This window comes from Triticum dicoccoides, chromosome 5A, assembly GCF_002162155.2.
Source record: "Triticum dicoccoides isolate Atlit2015 ecotype Zavitan chromosome 5A, WEW_v2.0, whole genome shotgun sequence".
NCBI lineage: Eukaryota > Viridiplantae > Streptophyta > Magnoliopsida > Poales > Poaceae > Triticum > Triticum dicoccoides.
The window spans coordinates 610,382,787-610,395,286 of NC_041388.1; the positions used below are offsets into that span (position 1 = coordinate 610,382,787).

At 44.9% G+C, this 12,500-nt stretch overlaps 1 protein-coding gene and 1 non-coding gene across 2 annotated transcripts in view; both read right to left on the minus strand.

Annotated features, from left to right (window-relative positions):
- Window positions 1-1,520, minus strand: part of LOC119303369 (NADH dehydrogenase [ubiquinone] iron-sulfur protein 2) — a 10,258-nt gene extending 8,738 nt beyond the window's left edge. Inside the window, exons 1-2 of the mRNA XM_037580495.1 lie at window positions 918-1,520; window positions 36-104 (exon numbers count right to left, since the gene is read on the minus strand). Of these exons, the coding sequence (XP_037436392.1) occupies window positions 36-104; window positions 918-1,138 (290 nt within the window). The 5' untranslated portion in view covers window positions 1,139-1,520. The remainder of the gene's footprint in view (window positions 1-35; window positions 105-917) is intronic.
- Window positions 1,521-2,308: 788 nt separating this feature from the next.
- TRNAS-UGA lies at window positions 2,309-2,395 on the minus strand. The gene has a single exon. It is a non-coding gene; the product is annotated as a tRNA-Ser (tRNA).
- Between the last annotated feature and the right edge of the window lie 10,105 nt (window positions 2,396-12,500).

Sequence of the window (12,500 nt, forward strand, 5' to 3'; positions counted from 1 at the left end):
AGGGAGGACTTCATTCAGTGACTCCGCGATCGCCCTCTAAACGATCAAAATAAGGTAAAGCTTGAAGATAAGTTTTGTACTCGATTAATTTCTCAGTCCCTCTAGTCGGGTGGGCGCCGGCCGGCCGGATCCCCCTGAAAACCGTACGTGCGGGTCTCCCCGCATGCGGCTCACGCCATTTGAGGTGGCCCAGCCCAGCATTCATTCTAAAATCCTGTAGTGAAATTGAGACTGCTCGACCTCGGAAGCAAATTCGCGTGTAGGCAGCGCTGTCTTAATACCGTTGACTGTATCTATTCATTGATACATTGGCTCGCTCCCCCCCTCTTTTTTCCAGAATGAATGAGCCGCTCGGACCTTCCATTTCCGTCAAATGACCCGGCTTCCCCTGGCTCTTCCACCGTCCGGGCTCCCTTTCCTCCCTATGCTCCCCCGGCGCAGGCCCACCATGCTTCGCGCCTGCGGCGTTTTCGCCAGACGGTCTTTGCCAGTAGTGCCATCCTCCCCGCAGGCTGTCTGTATGGGTGGGTTGTCCCTTGCTGCTATGTTCTGTTAGGCGCTATGAATTATAGGAAATTCAGTGGTTGACTTGGACAGCAGGCGGGTTACACGTTCCACTGTGCCGAGATGTGAGGTGCAGGTGGTGATGATCACCCCGGGGTATGCGCTAGCGCCCTTGACGGGCACTCCAGGACCCGCCTACGCTCGTGAAAACCCAGGTCGGTCCTCCGACCAGATGTGTGGATAACGAGGCCACCTTCACAACCTTCTCCCTTCTATCTTTATCCAAAGTCAGGTAGGGCGGTTCGCTTGAGTTGCTCAACCGTCCCTTTGCCCGGTGCTCATGACGCGCTACGGAACCTCCACCGTGCTAGCGGCATAGGAGCCTACTCAGCGTCAGCGGCTTCGTGCCGCACTGGAGTGATCCAATATGTGGTTCCGCACGTTCCACCACTTCTCCGTTCATTTCCAATACTGATCGTGAAACACCATGAGCAGCAGGATGTTGAGGTCCGGAATTCGAAGTGAAATTCTTGATTTGCCCGTTCCTAGTCGTCATGGGAAAGAAATAAGAAAGAAATAAGAAAGAGATTATTCCCCTAGAGCTTGTCCAGTACCACCAGTACTCAAAATGCATCTCCGCGCGTCTACCTGGCGCTTTTATTAGCCGCCTTGCATGCAAGCGAAGCGCTATTGGCGGCAATTAATAGCTCACTGAGCGATGATTGATGCAGTCAGTCAGTGCCCTCGATTATTCTATTCCTGATAGAAGGATCATGGCGCTCCGGAAGCATTCCATCCAGCAGCAGCATCTCCTTCAACCACGCGAGGACAAAACTGATGTTAGCTACATTCGAGCGTTCACCGCACAGAGGCGATCTCGAACACTACCTATGATAATAAATCCAAAGGAAAGGTCGACAAAATGATTCAATCTGACTTTCTCGGTATTCTGGATTGAGTAAAAAAGGGATATATGAAGTTCAAGGCCTTGCCAAAACCGTCATGGCCCTATTATGTATAGGCCGTACTAAACCAATAGCGAATAACAAACTCTTTCCTGCTCCCTCGACCTTAATTAACTCCCCCATCCTGCCAAGCCTCAGCTGCCAGCCCATTGTATCTAAGCACACTGCGGCAAATTGATACAAGTAGCTAAAGATCTCGCATCCGACATCTCCGGCCGAACGGTTAGGCAACACTAGGGCGCCTGGGTCAAAATTCCGCTTACCAAACAAGATGTCGAGAGGCGAACTCTGTAATTCCCCTCCTGCAAAAGTGATAGCGGCTGTAGCATCCGTGTGGAAGAGGGTAAGCTTTCGGCAACACCTTTTTCAGATTGGAAAGGATGAATACTTGTGTTGGGTCCTGCAGACCAGGATAGCCTCAGATCAAAACCTAATAAATGTACCTGGGGTTGATCATATTTTTGGGGCAATAAGTATTCCGGAATTTGAGCGCTTATGTAGCTCAAAACTCTGCCACCTGAATACTTGATTCATTAAGGTCGTCACCCTATACCCGGAAGTCTCTATCGTTTTATTTGTCTGTTAAGCTTCACAGGGTTGGGACTCCCTAAATCAAACTGCAATCGTTGTTTATCAACCACTCACGACGACACCGAGATCTTCGACTTAGCTTCCACAGGTCATCCACCCGGGGCGGAAGATAACGAAAGGGAGACAAAGTCCTAACTAAATCAACACACAATAACCTCAACCTTCTACCCATTCCATCCATCATATCAGTTGAGTCGAGGAGATTCGTTCTTATCTATAGATAAGGCAAGAGAGAACTTATGACCTCGCGGATGGAGAGGGATTCGAACCCCCGGTATTCCTATCAATACTTCGGTTTTCAAGACCGACTCTTTCAACCGCTCAGACATCCATCCCTGCGCTCGCCCGCCCTATCTATCTGCGCGCTGGCAGGTAGGGGCAACTCTATGTGATTCGCTACGCTTGCTTGCGCCCCACCCCGTAAGCTGACTCTATTGCCTAGCGGTTAGCGACACTTTTCCGGTAGTACGAATCGCTACGCTTCGCTTCTTTCTATATGATAATATGCACCGTCGGTTGCAGCGCTCCCTGCGGGTAATAGCAAGAGAGTGAAGAACGAACGATCCTCAAAAAAGTCAGCAGTGAATGAGTCCGACTCGAGTTCGTGAGTCAAAGGCGTGGCAAGAGAGCGAGTTCGACTCGCGAACGATCCGCAAGTGAAGGACCGATCCTTTAACGCCAGTACTATTGCGAGACTGGTACTTGGCGGCTCACGAGCAACATATAGAAAAAGGTTGCCCATCACTCCCTCGCTCCTTTTTGAAGGCCCACCGCTCCCCATTTCTTTAAGTATCTATCCCTGCTTGCATTTTGGGGCGAGTACTACAGTTCCTCCATAATCACACAGAACGCCCAGCTTCGAAGAGCTGCTCTCTCCCCAGTCCACAGCAAGGTGTGGAATCTGGATCTACTGTGTGTTCTGACTCTATTGGATCAAGTCAGATACTAAGCCTTCTACTACTACTACTTAGGAGATCAAATGCTATATTTCAGAGATTGGACTCTCTTACTGTGTTTTTTCAGGGCTGTTCCCGAGCCAGGTTCCCTGGATCCATTCTTACCTAAATGGATGAATGAAGAAGGGGGTATTCCTAGGCACTAGTTATTTTCTTATGTGTGGACTTCGACCTTACAAAGTATGAGTCCGTGCCTTCCTAAGTTGGTCCTGAATTTCCAATGAAGTTTTGATTTTCTCGAGGGACGTAGCAAACTGTTTGGTTGGCTCCGAGCATTCTAAAAATAGAGTCCTACCTGGACAATGTTGATAACGGGAAATCTCTAACCTCCATGGTGGGTGTGAAGAAGGGTACAACTAGAAAGCGAGAGAATATCTTTATGGATATGAGTCTGAGGCAGAAGTCTCTGAATGCGGGCCTGACGAACCTTTTGTACCAGGATCATCACGAGACTCTGTTTCTGTGGTAGATGACTCAATAGGCAGGGCCTAGAACCTCTAAAGAGGGTGTGACCGATCACCAGATCACGATCAAGAAGAGTCAAAGCTGTCTTACTAGCGCGAGCAATCATCCAACTATGGTGGTTTCTCAACCGGTGGGTACATTTCTGTTGCACATTGTGAGTTCATATTTTCTTTTCTAAGAAACAAAAGTTCGAGCAGATGCCGTTCTAGCAGGTACAAGAACTCCCGTTCGGTAGGCGTCTGCTTTAGCAATGTCTTTGATCCTCGATCAACAATTTGAGGAAGACGAGACAGAAGCCTTTGGATGAAACCAATGAATCTTCCGATCCGAAAGACTAAGGGGCTAGGCGTTCACCTACTATCTACACATTTCCTCTTTGGCGTTGGCTCCACCAGTTTTGACTGCGAGTCGCTTTAGTTATCTCAAATCTTTGGCAGGAAGGGGCCAAGCCAAATAGTGCTCTTTAGAAGCGTAATCCGTGCTTGAAACTCCTTCGCTAGGATCCAAAAACCTATGCTTCCGCTCTTCCTCACCAGGCAATGCTTACTCTTCTCGATCAAGATTTTGGAGACTTTGAAGCTCAAGGACACGACAGCGCTTGAAACAAATGCTTTGTTTTGGCACCTTCGTCTTCCTTTCTAACATTAGTAAATTCGAGCTAATGGGACCAGTTTTTAATTGCCTAGAGGGTGGAGAAGTCACATCATCTGAGGTTTGTTGTGGGTTCAATTATGACCCCGGTCTAGAAGACGGAGTGGTTGCACGTGTAAGTACATTATGTTACATATCTATTTTAAGCTAAGCTAAATGCCTAAACTAAACAATTTTCTATTAAGCGCGGCATCCTCTCTTCGGGGCGAGCCCTATCGATGATTTCATTCTGTACAATGTGAAACCTGAAATACCAACGGTAGTTTCCAAGTGCCATCTCTATTCGACTCCCATGCTTATTCTTGAACGCTTGAAGGGGAAGTCCGGGCTGGGTCAGCTAAAGGCGGAGCCGGGCGGGATATGGTATTAGCTCTCTATGTGCTATTAGCTTAAGCTTATCACTCCAGCTTATTACCCTAGGCAGAGGGGGGTAGGGGAGCATCACTAGAGAGTCTCTGTACCCGGTACAAGATCCTGGCTTATATAAATTCATTCAAGGTTATGGCTGAACTGGTCTCACCGCTTCCTTCCTCAATGCTAGCGGGACCCTTGCTTTCCATTGCCTTTCGAAGGGGACCGACCATATGCATACTTCTTTTTGTACAACTTTGCTCTGTTGGAGCCTTTGCAATAAGAAAGTGGATTAGGAGAGAGAGCTCGCAGACGATGTTCCCTTCCTTCTATATATCCATATATCTATCGCCCCCGGGCACTCCAGAGCCAGTGTGACATTCTATCCGAAATGCATGCATCTCACATTAGGTAGCCATCCATGACCCCGTGTGTGTTTCCCAATTGCTCATCCAAACCATCATTTCTTTCTTCCATCCCGGAACGGAGATCTGACCCAAGGAAGGAATTGCCTTCTTTCTCATGCCAACCAAATGGATGCGGCCCAGAGCTGAGTGAATTCCCTCTGGGTGAGCGCTATGGAGATAGGCCAGGATCAATGAAAATAACCGAGATCGATCGGTATCCATCGCTCAGAGAGCTGCTTTCTCCCCGATATCTGTATCTGCTTTCGGACGGCCAAACAAGCAAGAAGAAGGAAACTTCCATTTCGCATAGCTGCTAAAGTAGTAGTTTTTGTCAAATCATACTTCTGACCAATAGTATCAGTGGCTTTATGCGTCCGCAACCTAGTTTTGTATCTGCATAGTGAAGGAAAGAAAGAAGCATGTTAAGGTGACTTGAGGGAAAGACTGATCCTGATAGACAAGAATGGTATGGTTGGATTGCCAGTGAATAAGCAGCAAGGCTAAAGCAGGGATTGGATTTACTTCTTCTATTGTCAGTAGCATCATTTGCCTTCCACCCTCTCAAGAACTTCCTGAAGCCCTGAGACACTTGTTGCCAATAGTCTGGAATGGAACATTTGCAACAGTTCTTGTAGGCCATTTCTGTAACAGCATATCTCTAAACCCTTCTTGCGGATGGTTCAAAACGAAACTTAGTGGCAGCCCCTATCTTCCCCATTTTCTAGAAGTAAAGTACAATGATCTGACCCAGCTTGCAAGAGGGATAGTAAAACTTAGGAAATAAATCCTCAGAAGTTGAAGAAACCAGAACTCTATCCAAAACTTCTCTCACTGGCCTGTCTTGTTTGTTAGTCCAGGCCACCAACCCTTCTCAGTTCCTGTAGTTCAGTTTCAGATATGAAAGCATTAAAAGCTTCCATCCTATTAATATGTATTCTGCCATTGTTTCATGAGCAAATCTGATCATGTCCCGCAAAGGTAGATCAACACTCTGCACAAAGTTAGTGAGCTCTGACAAAAACATAGCTCTTAAATTTGGTTGGACCATAAACATCCACCCAAGCACAATTATCACAAAGCCTCTATACTCAAACACCATGGAGAAATTGACCCTCCCCAATGAGGTCTGCATCCATGACATCCAGATTGACTCCAATAAGCATTCCACCTTTACTGCCACTGGCTGGCTTGCAAAACCACTTGAAAAGCTTTCTGCCACCAATTGCCATTAACTCTTTATCTGAGAACTATTCTCTCTTAGTTTCTTGCACACAAACTATGTCCACCCACTCTATCACTTCAGAAGGTTGCCCCCTTCTACCTGGCCAGGCCCCTCACATTCAAGATTAGTGTCTTCATGGCGGTATCTGTTTTTTGTTATGCCTCCTCTTAGCTCTGCTCGTAGTGTTCTTGTCACCAACTGGTATACAAGTACTGTGATTATCTAACTCTTCAACAATCTGAGTAATATCCTCATTCTCTGAATCAGAGCTTAACTCGACACTGGAAGACTGCTCCTTCTCATGAGCAGCTAACTTCTTTTTCTGAGCAGCTTCATAAAGCAATGCTTGAGCAAGTTCTCTTGCTTTAATAGAATTTATAGACCTGTCAATTTCCTCCTGTGTACTGCCCAACACTAGACCACTATCTACAGCAGATTTTACTAGACTAGCAGAATCAATGGAATTGCAAATAGCATATCTGTTAGTAGAAGACATACCTGGTTCATCAAGATTCTTGCGTGAGGCCATCCTTTCTGCACGTTGCTGAATAGGCATGCCATCCTTCGGGATCCTATCCTAGCACTTGTCCTCGTTGCTTTAATTCTTGCGTTTGCACCTCATTGAACTTCTCTTGTTCTTTGGTCATTCCAGAAAAAACCTCCATACCTTAATAATAGGGGCTTGTGTATAAAGGAAAGCAGCAAACCGGTCAAAGGCGAAGCTGTTCTATCTCAACTCTTTGACTTGAAGGAAGATGTGGCGGATCTCAAGGCTGGCTCTATTCCAAGTACAAGTTCCGAGGTGAAATGCGTTGATGTGGCCAATCGATATACAGTATAGTTGAATGGTTCGACAAGTTCACATGCCGGAGCTACCTGTTCTCCGCGATTCAATTGGTTCTTCTGCCTTGCCTTCTTATCTATCGGTCCCAAGGTCAAAGAAATAGGTTCAGTGGTTCGACCTCCCAAAGGTTAAAGAAAGACATCGGTATTAAGACCACTCCCTCCGGATGATGATATGTCCCAACCATCTATAGCCCATGGTTCGTTACTCGGGAATTCGAAGAGGTCAGATGAGATAGATGGGTGTGTTCAAAATGGAATGATCCCCTTTTCTCATGTTTGCATTTTTGTTGTCCACAAACAAATAAAGAGTCCGAAAAGACGTACGCATAACAGACTCGGTACCTAGGTCAATGGGTTCAGTGGAGAATTGCGTTACTGTAATAGCGAAGGTATCTATGAAATGCAGTACCAAGGTCAATGAAATTGAAAGGCACCTCTGACAACAGAATCAAAAGGGATTTGGCGGCTATAGACGACTCAGAGGGGTTTTCATAAAGAGAAGCTTTCGCGCAGTACACCTATTTTTCTATAGAAGTGAATGGCCCCTTAGTTGGCTAGTCTGATCAATCGGCAGGCTCAGCCTCTACGTTGTATTCTGATATAGAAAGAAAAGAACCGAACTCCTGGAGGGTGAAAGAAGAATCTCAAGTTGATACTCTGCCAAGGGATCTGTCCACAACTGGTACTTCACATGCCTTAGAAGTAGATTTGAATGAGAATGAATGAAATGAGCAAACGTTACTAGGAAGGTGAACTCGCTATCAAACTACTGCCTGCGCTAGGGGAAGCGCGAAAGAAAAACCTGTTTCAAGCAAGATCTGATACCCTTGAAGGACTCCCAGGAATGAGAGAGCAAGTACAAGGACAATCTTATTTTCTAAGGATAGGCGGTATTCCATAATTAACATAGTTCGGTTAGAGTGGATTTGAAAAGCTACAGCACATCGATAAGTTGCTAATTTAGCTAAGTCAACTCCACTACGGAATCTAGCTCTCCATAAGAGGGTATTCCCAATGAGACAAGTAGTTTATCGAAGGGACCCTCTGTCTGAAGATTGTAGTCCGGATTTCTCGGAATAGAATAATTGAATGAGCAGGTGTAGATGGTCAATCTCCATCTTGAAGCCGAGTCTCTCTGTCTTCTTATTTTATATAAAGATATAGAGAATAACTCGATCGATCGTAGAATGATTTCGTGATCTGATCTTCATTTGGGCGGCTTTCGCTCAATCCGTGGCTGTAGTGATAAGGCAAATCAAAGGGGTCAAAAAAGAAGATATAGAATTGTAGCTAACGGGGTTCGCTCGCCCTCGCCTGTCACTATAGCGTGTCAAGTTTCTCTCTTTCCAATCGGGATTTTTTAGGTGTGAAGTGAAGTTCACCAGAAACGCTAGCTATATGCTTAACACAGGGTACAAGAATGAAGAAACCATGAAACCAACCTAAAATCACTGCCAGCACTTAGTTAGTTAAAGCCCAGGAACCACTTGTGTTACACCGGTGAAGCAGAAGCTCCGAAAGCTGTCCGAGGAGCCAGCCATAGGTGGGTTCTTTACTGGCCATAGGTAGGTCCCTTACTGCTGGATCCTCTAAGCAGGGAAAGATCGTAGCTAGTATGAATTGGAAGAACAATCATACCGAACCCAGGATCCTGCAACTATTCTTCCTTCGTTCAAGACTCGCTTTTCTCGCGGGTTGAATGAGTGAGCCTTGGCCATACATACTGAGATTCAACAGTCAACTTTGGAGTCCGTCCTAAAGCCCCACCAATCTACATAGGTGATACCAGGGTAGGTACTTGAAAGACGAGAATAGAACCCATGCTGATGTACCTTAGCTTTTCCGCTCTTCCAATCCTAAACAAGATCATAAATAAGAGTCCCAGGCCGCTTAACGCCCTCTTAGCACATATGATAGGAGCTGGCATACAGAATTACAAGAAGTTGGTACTTTTTCCAATCCTTTCTGCTTTCTCACCAGCAAAATAGGATCGATCGCGAAATCAAAGAAATCTTTCACCTCACTTCTAAGATGAGCTAGCGCTCGCATCACCTTTCGATATCCTATATTTTTGATATTCAACAAGTAGCATTTCCACGGCATTCTTTAGATGGATTTCACTGCCCCTCATCTACTCCTCAGCTGGGTATCTATTTCTCAATACGGTGCTTTAGTGACGGATTCTGGCATCGCATGGATCTCTTAATCAAATAGGGTCTCCCGGATAGGTCAAAATGAATGTGACACCTGTGATAGGACCACTACTGATTAAACTAAGCCCTTTAAGGAAGGCGTACGGCAAACACTTGGACTGAAGCATGAGCTGGTTCAAACCACTATACCTGATATATCACGAAATCTATACTGGATTTTCAGCGCTGCGCTCAAGGTCAGGAAGAAGAAGAAGTGTGTGAGATTGTAATAAGTGTGATTGGAGAAGCTTTTAAAGAAGTGGAGGAAGTAGAATGGATAAATTCTATCAATTTCTAGCTCTCATAGCTGAATGAAGAAATAGATAATGGGATGCATTAATAGTTTCATCCAATTCCTAGCAAGTCAAGTACATAATAGTCTAATTGAGTATTTAGAAAAGCCTGTCTAAGACGAGTCGGTGTTGTATGCTGAGTGTGGTTTCTTCCTGTTTCCGGAGTAGCCTCTATATATTGAGTTTATAGGATGGAGTCCATATCCCTCCTTTTTACTTCATGGATCTTGTCAGCATACAGGATACTATACTGTCGTAAAGAAAGCGGGTATCTGAGAATATGGATCAGCAGCGGATACCAGATTGGTAAAAACCTGCTCAAAAAGCAAGAGTTGATGGTTTCGGGAAAGCTAAGCTAAAGCAAGCAGTAAACTAGTGGGTGCAAGCACGTTAATGAAAAAAAACGTGATAGAAAATCCTACCGTTAGCAGCGACTGCGACACTTCGTAACAGCTCCTTAGAGATCAATGTCTTATTGGTATTTGCTCGATTGCAGGCAATAACGTTAGTAAATTAGGTGAATGTACGTAAATCGAGGTACACGAGTCTAGCCAGGTATAGGTAGAGAAGGGGTATAGTAGGTCTCATGGAAAGGGAGATAGTGGGACGAATAGTTCATCGTGCAAGTGTTACGAATAGATAGGAGTCTCGACTCCGTCCTTCGAAAAGAAGATGGTTCGCGCTAAGGGTGACTAAAGGTAGAGAATTCTGTACGCCAAGAAGAAAAGAAAGTTTGTAGGGGTGAGAATGAACTTTCAAACCCTTTTCTTGCCCCTATCCTTTTTGCTTTCGATAACTTCTATCGCTTCCTAATCATATGAGTCTAGTGCAACATACTACTACTAATATGGAGTCATATTCTTCTTAAGCCTCCTTTCCCAGATCCAAGTTCCGAATCCCAGGGAGAGATCAAGACAATGCAGCAGGGTTGGCAAGCATACCTGTATCACTGAGCAAATCCAAAGCATACTTTCCCTCTAAAGAGTGAAGAAAAAGACTTGGTACAGCTAGAATACCGAGTGGATGTGGAATCCTACTTGAATTCAAGTCAGAAAAGGAAACTCGAATCCGGAACTTGCTTACTTCGGCTTGATCAGATACTGGAATCCAATCAGGGAACTTGGTTATTGACCCACTAATCTTTCCCTCTTTCGAGTCCAAGTCTCAAGAGGGCGCTTAGGCCGGGCCCTTCTCCAGAGTTCCGATACCGATATCACTATTTCAATTAGTTGATTGATTTCCCTTAGAATTTCATTCCTCCTCAAGTCCCAGTTTCGGTCAAGTAGTGGCAAGTATCATCTGTATCTGGCAGATAAGCTTTCACATGCATGAATTGAACTACCGAGATCTTTTCTTACTTGGCAACTAGAGCCTCCCCTTCGGGATTCGAGATTGAAGAAGAGGAAAACTGCTTCTAAAGGGAACTGATCCGAAGCAACAAGTCCTAGACCTAGAATGCAGGTACCCTAGTCTTGAAATATGCCATGAAGAATGAAATCTCTTGTTTTCATTCATATCATCAAAACAGTGATTCTTTCACGGCCACCCCTCAATTCAAGAGTTCCGATTGGATCAACAAGAATCCAATCTGTATGCCAAGAAGAAAAGAAAGGGATTTCATCAATTGCAGACAAGAAAGATACCGAAATCAGGAACCATGGAAAGCAGATACCTGATTCTATATATATATAAAAGGGATATAAGTGCTGGATCTGAACTATTTCAATTAGTGAATTGGCGGAAAAGCAGGAATGAAGGTTGGGACAGAAAGGGGAGAGGAGAGCCCGGACGAGGAAAACAAGCACCCCTTTTAGGATTCTAGGAAACAAGCAATACTTTCCCATCTTGAACTGAACTGAACAGAGCACAGAGACTAGAATCAGAACTGGAATTCCCTTCTCTGAATTCAAAAGCCCACCCGGACTTGAGAAGTAGCTTGTTCAATTTGTCCTCAGCAGAAGCGAAACCTGTTGCCAAGAGATCGAAATTCCAATCAGAAAATAAGTACTTTGAATCAAGAAATGACATTGCGTAGAAGTGAAGTGAACTAGAGAATTCCAGTCAGAAAAGCAATCGGATACTGAAATCTCTTCTCTGAAAGCTAAAGCTTTATAGATTATAGGAAAGCAAGCACCACGAAGGGAGTACCCAAACTATAGGTTATCTTGTGTCTGGGCAAGCAAGGTCAAGTAGTGGCATCCTATTACCCTAAATGGAAAGCAAAGTAGGTTATTCAGCCATCCCTCGCGAACAATCAGAAGTCCCAGTTTCCTTAACTAATCTCGCCAATTTATCACTTGACCGACCCAGAGACTAATCTATCGTTGGCCCAGGCAAAGAGTGAGAAAAAGCAGCAAAAGGAGTAGCTTGCAGTGAGGAATGAAAGCTGGTGTTTTACCACCATTCAGCAAGAGAAACCCACTGGAACCTTTTCATAGGACCATAGAAAACATGCTGCTTCCTGTATAGAGATGACTGCTTCTTTAATGAAGTTGATCGTCTATCTCAAGTGGTGGTGATCGACTCCACGAATAGCCTGAACCTGAGAAATGTATATCTGCAAACGGGAACTTCCTGTTGTCTCGAATCAGGTCTGCTATTTCTATTCATAACTCTCTGGCTGGAATCGACCAAAATAGCCCTTGACGGCAATAAGAGGATCCTAACCACTACACGGTTCGAAATCTCAATCGAATGATACCTCAATTGAACCTGCTGAGTCAGTTATTGGAAAGATATCACTATCAGCCTCACAGCAATCTTTAGGAAAATGCAGACACAGTAGTTTTTTCGAAACTTGTTCAGACACCGCAAGCAACTACCAGTATCGATCTTCTAAAGAAATGACCTTCGTTGCCGAAGTGATAGACAAACAATTCTATAGCGGACTTGGACTAGCGACACATTTCTCCATATATGAAATTCAATTCACCCGACATCAAAGAGAAGCTCAAGCTCGGGATCAAAGATCAGCTACAGATCGGGCTGGCATTCATCATAGTCGGCAGCTTACTTTTGACTGAAACATTTACTTTGCACTACATCCGTAAGAATCTG